Source organism: Phalacrocorax carbo, chromosome 28 (assembly GCF_963921805.1).
Source record: "Phalacrocorax carbo chromosome 28, bPhaCar2.1, whole genome shotgun sequence".
In the NCBI taxonomy this organism is placed as follows: Eukaryota; Metazoa; Chordata; class Aves; order Suliformes; family Phalacrocoracidae; genus Phalacrocorax; species Phalacrocorax carbo.
This window is the reverse complement of record NC_087540.1, coordinates 127,014-142,442: the sequence shown is the minus strand read 5'-3', so window position 1 is coordinate 142,442 and position 15,429 is coordinate 127,014. Positions and strand designations below refer to the sequence as shown.

The window sequence follows — 15,429 nt, the reverse complement described above, 5'->3', positions numbered from 1 at the left end:
AGCCAGGGGCATGGAGGGGAGCCCTCAACTCCCCGCCTCACCTCATTGTCTTGCAGCTGCTTTAGCAGAGAAGTCCCGGCAGCCGCAAAGGTGGTGACAGCCGCAGGGACGGCTCCCGTTGCACTGCCTCTGTCCTCAGAACGCTCAGGGCTGGACTGGGAAGCCACACATGGGCACAGAGCTGGAAGGAAAGACAGACATGGTTTTGCTGGTTGCAGGGCTTCGCACCGGGGAGGGGTGAGGATCTCCCCAGGCACTAACAGCCTGTGCCGACTGTACCGGCAAGAGGGCAGTCAGTGGGGTTAGGGGAGGGAGCCTTCCCCTCACTGTGGCACTGGGAAGACCACCTTGGGGGACTGGGCCCATTCTGGGCTCCCCAGGGACAGAACAGAGCAAAACGCTGGAGGCCCTGGGCTGGCCAGGGGACGGACATGGGGCTCTGCAAGGAGAGGCCAGGAGGACTGGGGCTGCGCAGCCCCGGCAAGAGCCGGCCAGGCCAGGTTGTCTCTGGTCAGTCCCCAGATGCCCCACGGAGGGCAGGGAGAGGACAGAGCCAGAGCCCTCTCGGAGGTGCCTGGCAGCACGATGAGAGGTGACGGGGACGCAACCCCCAGCACCCGGCTGGGACAGACATTGCCTCCAGCAGGCATCAGCCCCCAACCTCCCGCCAGCCCCTCACCTCTGAGCACTCTCATCCTCCCCATGGCAGCAGGATCTCTGGACTGACGCACTGCTCTCTCCGGGCAAAAGCCATGAGAAAGTGGGGCAGCACCAGCCCCAGGAGGAAGATATAGAGCCCAGCCATTGTGACCCCGCTGCGGAATGCGGCACCTCACAGAGGGCGGCTGTGACATGGGGACATGTGCTGGGGACACACCGTGGGACAAGGACCGGACACAGCAGCACCCTGGGGACCCCCACAGGCCCAGAAAGGCAGGATTTCCTCTCCATCACTTGCATTCACTTGTGCTCCTCAAGCAGTTTTAACAAAGTCTTTCTCCAGACAGCCCTTCCCAGCTCTGTCCCCAATCCACGTCCCCCCTCCAGGGATCCAGCCCTGGAAACATTCAAGGTCAGGTGTGACGGGGCTTTGAGCAACCTTGTCTAGTTGTGCCATGTCCCTTCTCATGGCAGGGGGGTTGGACTAGATGACCTTTAAAGGTCCATCCAACCCAAACTATTCCATGTTTCCACGATTCTATGACCCAAGGCAATGTGGTCTCAAGGGGACTGACCCGCCCTTTGCCCTCTGCATTTTCTGGCCCCGGTTTTCTCCAAAGAGGATGGCCCTGCCTGTGTCTGTGTGTGCCCTGCCCTATGACTCCTCCAAGAATAGTTGCTCCCATTCTCCAGCCCACACCAAATAGGGCAGAGAATGGAGTCCTCCAACCCATCAGACCCAACTGTGTCACAGAAAGACAAAGGAGACTCGTATTCAAACGGAATATCCTTTTGCTGTTTGCTGGACTGTGGATGAGCACGGGGAGGCTGACCTTCCTAGGTGGTTTCTCAGCTCAAATCCAGATGAAAGGACGACCAGAACTGCCACCTCTACCACAGTAGGAAATGCACACCTATCCAAGCCCTTCATGCTCCTAGGCAAGCCTGTGGGCTCAGAAAGAAATGTCCATACAGTCCTCTGGTCTTTATGAAAGGCTGCGTACGTGCTCATCTCTTGGATTTTGGGGTGTGGGGCCGTGTGTGTGGGGGGGGTTACCCCTTAAGACAGGACACAGGCGAATCAAGACAACTAGCTGTTATCTGAGCGTAGTTTCCCAGGCTGGGCTGTCTGACTCTGCCTAAAGAATAAGGGAGTGGGTTAGGCTGCTGCTGCGCCCTGCAAGAGAGGTTGGTCTGCAGGTGTCAGTTTCAGAGCTTGTGAGCAACGGGAGGACAAACTGGCCGTTACTCACATTAGTCATTCCACACCGTGGCCATCACTCCTCCTGGGAACAGACGGGAAAGCTCTGGATGACAAAGGCTGTCAGGACGCGCTCCAGAAACAGAAGGTCGGTGCAAGGAGATCCCCATCACCTAATTGCATAGCAACAATTCCAGCTCAGTGAAAATGAAACACACAACAGCATCCACCATCAAAACCCTTTCAGTGGTAGGTTTAACTGCTGCAGAGCTGCAGGCTGAGGACCACCACTGCCTCAGGATCCCAGAAGAAATAATAACTGGCAAACAGTAGCTCCACCCATAGCCCATATCTGTCTAGGCTGTAAAGGTAGAAGAGCTCAGCCTACAGCTCTGGAGGTATAGACCAGCCTATACTTATATCCTGTGTCTACCTACTCGATGATCTGTCCAGAAGGTGAAATCATAATTACCTTTTGCCATGGTTTTAGCTGGGATAGAGTTAATTTTCTTCACTGCAGCTGGCACAGTGCCGTGCTTTGGGCTTAGTATGAGAACAATGTTGGTAACACACCGATGGTTTAGTTGTTGCTGGGTAGTGCCTGTACTAAGTCAAGGACTCTTCTAGCTTCCCGTGCTCTGCCGGGTGCACAAGAAGCCGGGAGGGCACAGCCAAGAGAGCGGACTCAAACTGGCCAAAGGGATATTCCATATCATGTACCGTCATGCCCAGAGTGTTAACTGGGAGGAGCTGGCTGGGGGAGGGAGGCAGCAACCGCGGCTCGGGGACGGGCAGCGTCAGTCGGCTGGTGGTGAGCGGTTGTGTCGTTTGTCTTTCTGGTTTTTTCCCTTTTTCCCTTTTCCTCTTTATTATATTGTCAATTAGTGTTGTTATCCTAACCAATATTATTATCATTATTATTTTATTCTAATTATTAAACTGATCTTCTCTCAACCCACAAGTTTTGGGTTTTTTTTTCTTTTGCTCTTCTGATTCTCTCCCCCGTCCCACAGGGGCGAGCGAGCAGCTCTGCAGCCTGTGGTGAAGACCATGGTGAGGCCGGCTGTCCCGCCGCCGTGGAGGTAACGGTGGCGCAGGTATACACCTGCAGCCCCTGGAGGACCCCATGCTGGAGCAGGTGGATGCACCCAAAAGGGGCTGTGATCCCATGGAAAGCCCACGCTGGAGCAGGCTCTGGCAGCACCTGTGGACCCATGGAGAGCAGCCCACACTGAAGTAACTTTTCTGGAAGGACTTGTGACCCCGTCGAGGACCCACGCTGGAGCAGTCTGTTCCTGAAGGCCTGCACCCCGTGGAAGGGACCCATGCTAGAGCAGTACGTGAGGAACGGCAGTCTGTGGGAAGGGCCCAAGTTGGAGAAGTTCATGGAGGACTGTCGCCCGTGGGAGAGACCCTGTGCTGGAGCGGGGGAAGAGAGTGAGGAGGAAGGAGCGGCAGAGAGGCCATGTGATGAATTGGCTGCAACCCCCATTCCCTGTACCCCTGCGCTGCTCAGGGGTAGGAGGTGGGGAAATTGTGAGTGAAGTTGAGTTTGGGTAGAAGGGAAGGTTGGGGCTAAGATGTTTTTATGTTTCTTCTTATGTCTCAGCCTTCTCTTCTCCAGGCTGAACAAACCCCGGTCTCTCAGCCTTTCCTCATAAGGGAGATGCTCCAGCCCCTGATCATCTTGGTAGTTCTCCTTTCAGCTCTAGGACTGTGCTAAACTTTGCCAAATACAGTTCCTTACCCATTGTTCCCCACCTCTGTCAATAAGGACGTGGGCCAAAAGGCAAAGAGAGTTCCTAGAGGATGCCAGTACCTATTTCACCAGCCCTGCAAGGCTGGGGCACGTGCATACCACAGACAATCCGGCAAACCCCAGCTCAATAGTCCAAAGGTCAGAAGTCAGGGACAGAGTTGCTGCAGGACAGAAATTTAGCAATAGCATGGAGATTGTGGTTATGGTGGCCATAGGACTTGAGCTGGGATTTGCGTATGAGTAAAGGCTGTAAAAACCCCAAGAGCCACATTTACGGTAACATAAAAGACTGCGTTTATAATTAAAAGAGAGTTCCCTATGGGCGTTGTGAATGGAGTTTTTTAGATGGCTTAAAGAATCACCGTCAAAGGTATTAGCAAAATTGGTTTGAAGAAGATGTTGTAAAAGTGCGACTTCTCAAAGTTCGATGGCAAGTTCACTCTATTAATTACTGCATGGAAGAAACATATAAAGGAAACCTGAGTTACGCTGGAGTTAAAATGATTCACAGAGAGACCATGGCTGCAAAAGGGCAAGGAAGACCCTCCCATTGAGTCACGAGGTTCAGAGCAGAACCCCTTGCTGTCTAAACTCCTGATGGAGCTTAGGTGTGGCCTAGGTCCAATCTTAGTCTCAGACTTGGACAACGTTTTATGTCTAAGGGATTGTACATGCAAAGTTTACGTAACGTTTCATTAGCATCAATTCAACACACAGTCAAAGTTACCAGGACAAAATCAAAGTCATCATACTACAAGGTTTTGTGCGATATCAGCTGCTTTCCAAATCTCTGCCCTTGGTGAAAGGTCTCTCTGCCTTGAGGGGCAACCCTGAGAGGTGTCCCAGCTCACGGGGAGATCACCACCACACAGCCACGCTGCCTAACCAGGAGAGCTCAAAGGCGGCTCACTCAGGCTGTCATATTCATGGGATAAAGTGGTTGGCTCGTAGCCAAATCGCGTGCGATGGACAAGGTATGCGTGAGGCTCCTTGTACCCACAGCTTTCTTCCTGATAAATGATAAATGATCCTTAGGCAAGGCACCTGCTCTTGATGTGTCAATGACGTGATGGCTGTTCCAAGCTCATTTGCACTGATGCCCTACGGTGGCAGTCTGCTGCTTCGTGGGTTTTTAGAGAACAGATTGAAACTAGAGGGGTTGGTGGGCCCGGCTACGGCTCAGGCCTTTACCTTCTCCGCAGCCTGCATCAAACCACCACTGTTGCATTAACAGTAGGAGCCTGAGGAGTGGCAGGGTTCAGACAGGGCCCCCTTGCGTTCTAAACTCCTCCTGCGAGAGGAGTCTAGGTGCGGCTAGGTCCAGTCTTAGTCTCAGACGGTTTATTTTCTAAGGGTTGTAGAAGCAACCACTCATCAGAGTATTTGTTGTCAGTAACTAATCTGGCAGATGCCCGGCCTGCTCACGTTCAGTGAGAACCATCACGGCTAGATCAATGAATAGTGCGATTTATTAAAGCGGCAGATACACAGGTTCTTTGGGTCACCGGTGATAAGATTGCTGGTTACAAGACGCACATAAATGCCGAGGATATGAGTACACTGCTGGGCTACAAGTATGCTAAACAAATATGAAGCAACTCTACTATGAAGCAAAGCAACTCTAATACGTTAGAGATTTAAAGTGACTCTGCAGAGGTTTCCAATCTTACCCAAAGGCATCCCACCGCGGGCTAAGAGAGGCTCAGCCCATCGACTGGTCCCAGAAGTCAGAGTGGTACGCGATGGTATCTTCCCTGACACCCTCTTTCTCTTCACAAATTTCATACTATTCTTTATCTTTCAGGTGGAGCTTGAGTGACTCTAGTCATACATCCCTTTATTATGGCTGGCGTAAAATTTCCTCGCTTTGCTTTTAAAGATGTAGGCTAGAAAAATTCAAAGCGCGTGCCCAGTGAGGGGTGGCCGCACCTTAGAGGCGGGTAACTTTTGGGATGGAGGTGTGCTTTGGTATTAGAATGATATTATAGTGAGCAAAGTTCACCAAAAGGACAGCATTTAGTCAAAAGCGTGACGGACCGTTGGCCCAGGGTCGCAAATGTGCGGCGTACCAGCTCCATGGTACCTGGAGTTCCCGTTTATCACAGAGCCCGGCCGCGATGCCCCCACACCGCTCCGCCCTCCGGACAACTCCTCTCAGAGTCAGTACGCCAAGTTCTCCTGGCATTGCTGACATCTAAGCTTACCAGGGAACTTTCACGGAACGGCTTCCTCGCACGTCAGCTGCATTTCACCCTGAAAGCTTCTTCAGCGCTGTGCCTTCTCTAAAAACATAAGCTCAGTGTCTAAGTCACCTCCAGCCATTATTCCACACACCACCAGTCTGGTCAAGGGGTCGAGCACATCCGTCACAATGGGTTAGGACCAGCCTTAGGTTGATTCTGTTGATGCAGTTCAGAATCTTCCTCTGATTTGAGGGTAGGTTTGCTATAGGGGCCATTTCTGGGTAATCACAAGAAATGAGGCCACCCCAGGCTGCTCTAAATGAGGCTTTGGCTACACATGCATCGATTTTAGGATACCATAGTTACCAAATCTTGAGCCGATCACCAGCTCGGTGTTTGAGGTTAGGGATACTTCATGGATCAAAGGCTGTAGTTACCTTGTATGGATGTTGTGGTTTAACACCAGTAGGCTGCTAAGTTGCTCGACCTCTCTGCCCTGGAGGGATGGGGAAGAGGCTTGGAAGAGTAAGAGTGAGAAAACTTGTGCGTTGAGATCAAGACAGCATAACAGGTAAGGCCAAAGCTGTGCTCACAGGCAAAGCAAAACAAGGAATTAATACACTACTTCCCCTTAGCCACTTCCAGGAAAGCAGGGCTCCCAAGGCCTGGCCCTGGGAGCCCCGAAGAGCTGGCCCAGGGCTTATTGCTCGCCCCACAGCCCGCCCTGCAGTCTGCCCGGCTGCCGTGGTGTGACCGAAATCGGGAATAAAACTCCGTAACACCAGTGTAGTATTACGAAGCGGGCATTCTTTATTACGGTGCCAGACGCACAGGGGATAATTCCTCCTAGCGTGCATACCGCAAGGCGGGATAGACAAAGCTTAGCTTGCTCGGTTATATACATATGCATTAGCTTTCCTGGAACTAATTCTAACACTTGCTTCCTAATTACCCGTGCGTTTTAAGCCCCTCAGAAGCCCCCCAAGAGGTATCGGGTGGTCCCTAGTGCTTTGCTGAAGGGGTGTTTTTTCTGTCCTTTCCATGAACTCTGAGTCCTTCTTCCACATATGGTCATGAGGTGGCCCATCAAGTAATCTTGTCACAGCGTGGGGCAAGGTGTGTCGGTTTCACCGGGTGTTGTGACTCTTATCTAGATGGAGGTGTCCATAGTTCCTTCTGCCTTGGTTTCGACTGGCGCCAGCTGCTAGGTCGTTTGCATCCCCGTCACGCTCGCAGAGATTACGTCCTTGAGTGCATTCTTGCCTAGAGGCCCCTCACAATATCAACCTCTGCTATTCAGTTCACAATAACCTTTGTGCCTGACTGCTCAGGTGCCGATTCAGATCGGTGGTGGCAAGAATGACCCTCCAGCCTTCCTGCCTGTGCATCCTGAGCGTGAACCCTTTCTGCTTCTTCCCCAGCCTCAACCGCAACAGCCTCTGCTCCTCATCTCTCAACAACATATTCAAGACCACCTGTATCTCCTTCCACTCCGGGTCCTGATTCTCCACAACAGTTTCCAATACCTTCGCCACCTTTGCCGCGTCTTCCCCATACATTCGAGCCATCTCCTTCCAAGCCCATAAGCCTGCTACTGAGAAGGGTACTTGAACCCGCACCCACCCTCCTGGCGGACCCACGGCCTGCCTTAAGGGTGCTTGTAGCACTGCCCCCCGTCTCCTAGTTCTTCCTGCTACAGCACTGACGTTCCGGCCCCCCTTCACTTTCTATTGCTAGCGATAGAACGAGGGGAGATGGCTTCACGCTGCATCAGGGGAGGTTTAGATCGGAGATTAGGAACTACTTCTTTACTGCAAGAGCGGCCAGGCATTGGAACAGGCTGCTCAGAGAGGTGGTGGAGTCACCATCCCTGGAGGTATTTAAAAGACGTGCAGATGTGGCCCTTCAGGGCATGGTTTAGGAGACATGGTGGTGTTGGGTCAGGGCTTGGACTTGATGATCCTAGAGGTCTTTTCCAACCTTAGTGATTCTGTGATTCAGCACCACCATTTACACCCCCATATCCACTTGTCCAACTTCCCTGTTTCCACACTGATCGTTACCTCCCTGTAGACTTCCCTGTGCCGGAGCCACTAGTCATCCTACATCATCTTCCTCTTCCACCAGCTCCTTGTATTTTACACCTCCTTTTACCAATACTACATGCAGAACAACATCATGCGGGTGGGTGGTTTGTCCCAACATTGTTCTAAGGCCAAAACATTTGCATCCTTAGTAATCGATCCGCGATCTTTTCCCCTTTTCCAACCGCTGCTCTGCAACGTGAAAAACCAACCCACGTATGGGATCTCATCCCATTTTCCTTCTCTTTTGCAAAACATCATCAACCGCACTATGGTATTATTGCATTATAATACATATTATTTTAATATAGTAGTATTATAGTATTATTTTTCAAAGTATAGATCGGCGACCAATGATTACAATGCTCAGTTAACTGCTTCCTTGTGAGGGGATCGAACCCACCCCCAGCCCCCTTCCAATGCCTCAGTCAACGCCCTAGAGGTGACTTCTTTAAGACGGTGCCTTTAGACGATTCCCCACCCATATTAAATGTGACTTCCAAAACAACTATCTGATCCGAACATGCAAAAATAAATCCATATTCTGACAACCACGCCAAAATTCAGAGACCAGTCAAGACAAGTGGCCAAACTGGGGACTCAAACCCCATTCAGTGGGACTCTAACCCGCTTAGTCAACTTCGGGGACTCGAAGCCCTTTCCAAACCGGGCAGGGGACTCGGACCCCCCAACAAGAAAACATCCTTGGCAAAATTCTTTTTCTCTTAGTAACTGACCAAAACAGCTATTCCAAGCACCCGTACTTCAAACCCAATTATCACTACAATTTCCCATTAAACCACCTTTCCCCTCCTGCGCGGGCAGCCCTGTGGCTGGTACGTGAGGCATTCACGCCAGCAAGCGCCTCATTCCTTGACCTCGCCGGGCCTCGAAGCCAGCGGCGGGACTCGAACCCGCGGCCCTGGCTGGCGCTCCGGGCGCGCCCGTAGCAACGTGCTCGTCCGCTGGCACGCGGCCGCAGCGGGGCGGGGCCAGAGAAGGGGCGCTGCGGTGGTTGGCGGGGGGCCCTGCCTGTCCCCGCCTGGCGGGCGCCATTGGCTGAGAAGCTGGGAAGAGGGTGGGCGGGAGCCTGGGGGAGCTCCTGCAGAGCCCGCGCGGGCCGGCGGGCGGGGCCAGCCTCCCTCTTGTGAACTGAAGCCGGGCCCTTCGGCCTGCCCTGGGCTGGGGCCGCTTGCGGAGCCTCCGGGGGCGGCGGGAGGAGCGCTGACAGGCTGGGCCTCCCCTCTCTAGGTTCAGTCTTGGCAATGCTTCCCATCTTCCTCGTTTTTAAGAAAAAAATTGCATACAAGCTCTAACATTTTCCACACGCTCCCGAATTCCCCTCCCGCAGTGTGGAACGTCTTGAGCACCCCGCTTTGGAGACAAATCTTCTACAGTTCTACAGCCATCTCAATTGCCACATCTTTTAGATTTATTTGTTCTTCCTCCCCTTCTTCTTCTTTCTCACGTTTGACATTTTCCTCTCTGGTTTCACCTGGGGCTCTCTGGTTGCGCCATCTTCCCATGAACCTGCACTCGATAAATGCAGGTGTACGCTGGGTTTCCCCAGTTGCTCTCCACAAGAAGTTTGACAGACGGAAAGGCTCTGGGAAGCGGCGCGTTCTGTGAAGAAGAGTGGGAAAAGGAAACGGGGGTGTTAAGAGCGGCAGTGCCATCACCCCGTCTTTGCACGCCGGCCCGGCTGGGGCTCGGTCTCCCTTCCCTCTGCCCCTTCCCGCTGCCCCTTGCTCTGTGCTGACAGTGAGGCCGGGGAGGCGCCCCTGCGCGTGGGGCACCTGGTGTGCAACCCCGCCGAGCTGCCGCTGCCTGCTGTGCCTGCTCTCCCCCTGGCAGGCGTGAGAGCGCCGCGGGAGAAGGGCCGTGCTGTGGTGGGAGGAGAGGACACTGTCCAGCCTGCCAGCAGGCCGCAGCATGGAGCGACGCTGCTGCCCGACGCCTCTCGCCACCAGGCCGCCCTGTTTCTCCACGGCACAAAGACGCTGCTTGCGTGGAGTGGGCGCGTGTGCAGCTGCCTCTGCTGAAGGCACCGGGCGCAGCCAGGGATCTCTCGGGACTCGTGCTCCTACGGGCCTGACCCTGCCCTTGCTACCCTCTTGCTACCACCACCGCGTGCTCCTCAGCCCTCCCAAGCCCGCAGGTCTCTCTCTCATGACGGTGGCCCGGGCCCCTCTGCCCAGGGAGAAAGCATGCGCGCCCTTCCTCCATGGACTTGCAGGGAAACCTGCTGTGCTCCCCGGCATCTCGTCCCCGTGCGTGGAGCGTACCTTCAGAGGGAAGGTCTGAATAGACTCTTTTGCCACGTCGTACGTGAACGTCCCAAGGAGAGTTTCCTCTTCTCCGTCCGCATCCACTCCCTCAGGGGCAAAGCACAAGGAGAGCCGCTCAGAGTCATCCCGACAGAGAGGCAAGGTACGCGCTGGCTCAGCCCTGTTATCCACCCACCCTCTCCTGGGGCTCGAGCAGCAGCCTAGCACCGGCTATGGCGGAGCTCAGTCTCCGCTTTGAGATTTGGTCAAGAACCCAGAGGTGCTTGGCCAGAACAAACCTTAAGAGGGATGAAACCTCTCGAGCCCCTGAAGCGTCCCGCGAGGGCACTGCAGTGCTCGCGAGAGATCAGGACACAAGCCCCAGAAGATGCACAAAAGCAAGCAGGGCCCTGTCCTGGCTTTGCCCCAGGGCCAGATGCCCGCCAGAAGCGCCCAGCAGAGACTTACAAAGACAGCGACGTCTCTGGGGGCGCTGAGGACGGTCCCAGATGGAGACACGTCTTTGGAGATGTGCTGCACAGTGATGGCAGTCAGATGGACTCGTGCTGGCAACCTGATGACCACCTGGCCCTGATGCCCTTGGAAAGGCCAGCAGTTTCCTGGGGAAACATCCGCCTGCAACCAGAACGCGACAGCAATGAAGTGTGAGAGAGCACTGGGGCCAACACCACTGCCCGCGTAGCTCGAAGCATAGGCGCCGGCGTGTCTGTGGGGCCTATTTCAGCTTGAAAATGAGGCGCCTGTGAGGAAGTGCACAGAAGCAGGAGGCCCCCTGCCCTGCCTGACAAAGGGGGTCTCGGTATTAGGGAGCAGAGGAGAAGAGCGGTTACGAAAGCATCCTAGTCAGGCCCTCGCAGAAACACGTCCCTGCCCAGCGGCTCTGCAGGGCACCCGCCACCTCCCGCCTCCCGCCCGCAAAAAGGCACCGTTAGGGGTGAGTGTGGAACCAGGGTCGCCAGGGAGGAAGGCTTTCACCCAGCTGTGGCAGAGGACTGTGGGCAAGATGCAGCAGTTCACCGCTGTTCACCTCCCCAGGGCACCCACGGATCTCTAGCAAGCCCAGCCCTGTGTGAGAGCTTTGGTTTCCAGAACCTGAGCAGCACCGTGGGCTTGACCAGTACCACTGGCCTGAGGGGAGAGCCCCTGAGGTCAGTCCCCAACTTCTCGGGAAGGAAGGACACCTTCCCTGAAGATTTCTGCTACGATACCTGCAAAATAGTCTCAGGAGGCTTGGCAGCGCGGAAGAACCGTAAAGCCCAGCAGCTCCAATTCTCTTGGCAGTCGTAGGTCTCGGAAGTTCTCTGCGTGTCAATGGTGGCACCTGTAAGGAAGGGAGAGCAGATGACTGCTAGAGGCGCAGACTAGGAGGGAGCTGGTGCTCAGGCAGTATTTGTGACGCCGCCGTCCAGCTCCACGTCTGTCAGTCCTGTCCTCATCACCACGCTGGGGGCGGGGGGGTGCCCGGCTGCACAGAGCAATGACGGCAGCCCCATCCCTGGTGAGTGCTTCTCCCACAGCACCACGAGGAGAAGGTGGGAGGGCTCTGGGAGCCTGCAGGCGCCCACGAGCACGACAGCAGACCAAAGCTGAGGGCTCGGAGCACGAGCAGCAAAGGACGGCCCGGCCATTCCCTTTGCAAATGCAGCGCAGAGGAGCAGAGCCCCTCCATCAGCACAGGAAGACGTGCGGGGGCAGCGCCAGGGGCACCTGTGTGGAGGCCGAGGGCTTGACTGGGAGGGAGCCTGAGCGACCCACTCTGCCACAGCCTTGCTCTTGGACCCCGTGAAGGATTTAAGCTGCCCCATTTTGGAGAGCAGCGCCTGGAGCACGGGCTCCTTTGGGGAGTGCTAGGGGCAAGCGCAGGGCAAGGACTGGGCGGCTTGTGTCCATACCAGAGCTTTCCAGGGCCCAGTCAGACATCTCGACGTAGGCACCCAAAGCCTTCTTGGACGCTGCCTGGTTCACTTCCTGAGCTTCCTGGGAACGCCAGAAATCAACACAGAAAAGGACCACGTCAGCAGGCAGTGCAGCGTGGCTCCTAGCGCCCGCAGAGGCAAAGGGTCAGTGTCAGGAAGGCAAGGCAAGGCAAGCCTTGTCCACAGAGCTGCAAGATTCTCCTGCCGGCATGAGCCGTGAGGACTAGGAAGTTTATCTGTGGCCACGGCCATGGCCATGACCCCAAGGCGTGTTGATGTGGGTCCCCACACCACCGTCCACACCCGCTGTGCTCTCCATGTCAGCTGGGAGAGAGGCTCAGGCCCTGTAAGCCATGGCTGGCGCTGTACGTGTGCCTGGGTCCCACCACCGCCTCAGGAGCCTGCTCAGAGGAGCCAGAGGCACCGGCGCGCCTAGGAAAGGCTCTCAGGAGTCCTCTGCTGCCTGAAGCGGCCTTGTTACACTGGGGCTGGAGAGGGGCCTGTGCAGTGCAGAAGCTCACCCAGCAAGCCCCTGGGGCAAAGGCTGGGTTGCTGCAGTCAGCAGTCTGACCCCACCAAGAATCCTGAAGAAAATGTTCTCAGGGGTTCTGCCCAGCCAAGCCTCCTTCCCCAAAATGCAGGATCACCTTCAAACTGCGGATCTGTGCCCTCAGCTGAGCCACCTCCTCCAGCAGAAAGCGTGTCTTTTGGGTCTCCTCCACCACCAAAACGGGCAAGTTCCTGCACGACAGGAAAGCCGATCCGGTCAGAGAGCGGCCCATCGCCTCTGGGGAGCGTCTGAGCTCAGCAAGAGGAGAGAGAGACACGTGTGCTTCCCCTGCTTTGCCAGTGCTTCCCTTCCGCACCAGGCTGAGCAAAAGGCAAAGGCAGGAGGGAAGTACGGGAGCCCTGGCTGTTAGGAAAGTGAGCGCAGGTAGCACGAGGTCGGCTGATGCTTCTGCACAGAACCAGTTCCAGCTCAGGAAACCTCTCTTACCAAAGCATCTTCAGGTTTGCCGACGACACGCGTGTCAGCTCCTGGGAGGGAAAAATGCTCCGTTACGGCATTCACTACCAGAGTTGCCGGGGCTTCCCAGGAGAGGCTTCCCCAGGAAGGCACAAGCTGCCGCTTCTTTGGGTCAGCCTGCGTGGCAGCAGCACAGCCTGTGATTCCTCCAGCCACTGCCAGCAACGCGTCACTGACCTCTATCAGTCCCTTTGCCTGCGTTGTCCACACCGGCAGCGAGGTCGCGCAGTAAGCACCAGCTGCAATTCACATCACCGAGAGACAGCTATTTTAGCGGAGTTGCTAGCCATCCCCCTGCAGCTGCGTTGTCGCCTGCCTGGTGCCCTGGGGCTGGGCAGCAGGTGAGCCGAGGAGGTGGGGAACGTGGGGTGCAGAGAGAGGACGCGCCTCTGACCGGGAGCCATCAGCCCAGGCTGGAGGGGGCTGCGTAGCCGTGGCCTTCAGGTGTGCTCGGTGCCCCAGAGCTACTCCCCATTTCCCCTCACTGCTTCGGTGAGCACCGAGGCTGGGCTGCATGGGCTAGGAGAGGTACCTCTCCATGGGTCCCCCTGCACGGCCCCTCCCGTCTGGGAATCCCCAGCTCAGGCTTGGAAAGAGCTACGCCCTTCTCTCGCAGACTTGCAGACTAAGCAAGCCATTTGGCCCAGTGGCCAGAGCAGCAGCACGGCTGGGAGGCTACCAGTCTTACCGGTAGTCCAAACGCCAGTGCCAGTCAAGGACCTCCTCAGGACGCACCCGCACCACGGGCGTTTCACACATACTGGCCCAAAAGGAAAGCTGGCATCCAGCACAGCCAGGCTGTGTTTGCTCATGAAAACTCACCCAGAGCCACTGGGAGGCACAGGAAGAAGACTTTCAGCAACCTCTTGCTCCGCGGGGCCATCTTTTGCCTGGAAAAGAGGGAGTCCTGTGGCTGTCAGTGCTGCAAGTCTTGGGCAAACCCCCTCACCCGTGGATTTCCCTCTTCAGGCCCTAAAGCCATTGCTTCGCAAGCCTGCTGCTGACAGAGAGCTGACAGATTGGCGCCCAGCACGAACACGATTTCTGTCCACGCCGTTCAGCGCTGCCGGCAGATCTTCCCCAAACGAAGGGCTCCAGGAGCACCTTCCGAAAGGGAATGAAAATCATGCAGGGAAGTAGAGAGGTTGAGCAAATGAGGACTGCTTTTCAGTAGTCCTTCTGGGGTGGACCTTGCTCCCTCTCTTTGGCTGAGAGAGCAGGCCTGTTCTCACTTGCAGGCACACAGATTGCTCTTAGGGGTGTTTCTCCGCGCAGCTGGGAAGCGCAGGGGCCTGGTCTGGCTTTCCTTCCAGACCTGTGTGGTCTCTTGCCAGAGCTGGGGAAGACCCTTGCCCTGCGGAGGCTCGGCTCTGCTCCTGAGCTTCTGGCTACACGGCCGTTTGTCCTACTACATCTCCGGGAGGGTTTTGGGGCGCCGCCAAATGCGTGGGAGTGGGGCTGCCGAGGGGCTTTGCTCTTGGCTCTCCCCGAGAACGGGCACCGCACAAGCTTTGGCGCACGAGCGGGAGCCCCGGGCTGCTGGCTGGGGAACACCCTCTGCTCTCCCCCTTGCTTGGGGGAAGGGACATCCCCCTTCTCCCCCCGCCCCCCACCACGGCAGAAACAGGTAGTACGTACCTGGCAAAGATGCGTGTGCTCAGCAGATGTCTCCACAGGGAGACAAGGGCACCTGCCAGATGCCAAGCCAGGCTGAGGACCGCCCCTGGGCAAAAAAGCCAGGGAAAAGTTAGGCCTGTCTCTTGAGGTCTCTTCTCTAGGATGCCCAGCCACACGTGTTTGAGCTCCCTGCGGGAAGGGGGGCACCCAGTCCTACGCACTCCCTCCCTCCCTCCCTGGGGCAGCCTGCACTTCTCCTGCCCCTCGTGACATTTGGCCAGAGCTCTGGCACAGCGCAGCTCTCCAAGTTCACCCCAGGGGACTTCACAGCAAGCAGCAGTGCTGAGCTTACTTGCAATTCCTGTGGCCTTGCTGCGCCACTTGGCAGGCCCTTGCGTGGCAGAGCAGGGAGCCGAGGTGGAAGGGACCGTCACCAGCTCCACCTCCACGCATAGGTTCCTGTGGGAGGAAAAAGACAAATGCCGGTTGCCCACCATCCCCACGCCACGGGAGCCGAGGCGGGCAGGAGCAGCCTGAGCAGAGGCCCTTGACAGAGGACAGGCTGTCCCAGCCCACCCGGCAGCACAGCCCTATTCTGAGCCCGTCACTCCCTGCTCCCTGCCACCACCTGCCCCTTCGCAGACACCTCTCGGTGGCCGTTTGGGGAGAGGGCACAGGCTGCTGCCCCCCACTG

At 56.2% G+C, this 15,429-nt stretch overlaps 2 protein-coding genes across 2 annotated transcripts in view; both read right to left on the bottom strand.

Moving 5' to 3' along the window:
• LOC135317955 (maestro heat-like repeat-containing protein family member 2B) overlaps positions 1 to 7,362 on the bottom strand; it is a 26,565-nt gene extending 19,203 nt beyond the window's left edge. The window contains exons 1-2 of the mRNA XM_064474690.1: positions 7,128 to 7,362; positions 42 to 181 (exon numbers count right to left, since the gene is read on the bottom strand). Coding sequence (XP_064330760.1) covers positions 42 to 181; positions 7,128 to 7,362 — 375 coding nt within the window. The remainder of the gene's footprint in view (positions 1 to 41; positions 182 to 7,127) is intronic.
• LOC135318032 (sperm-associated antigen 4 protein-like) lies at positions 6,591 to 15,429 on the bottom strand. Its single transcript, XM_064474849.1, has 10 exons — positions 15,088 to 15,429; positions 14,757 to 14,841; positions 13,807 to 14,008; positions 13,296 to 13,357; positions 12,739 to 13,129; positions 12,068 to 12,152; positions 11,384 to 11,496; positions 10,623 to 10,790; positions 10,173 to 10,262; positions 6,591 to 9,510 (listed from the first exon to the last, which is right to left on the bottom strand). Exons 5-10 carry the CDS (start codon positions 12,871 to 12,873, stop codon positions 9,379 to 9,381), a joined length of 723 nt encoding a protein of 240 aa, XP_064330919.1. The 5' UTR covers positions 12,874 to 13,129; positions 13,296 to 13,357; positions 13,807 to 14,008; positions 14,757 to 14,841; positions 15,088 to 15,429; the 3' UTR covers positions 6,591 to 9,378.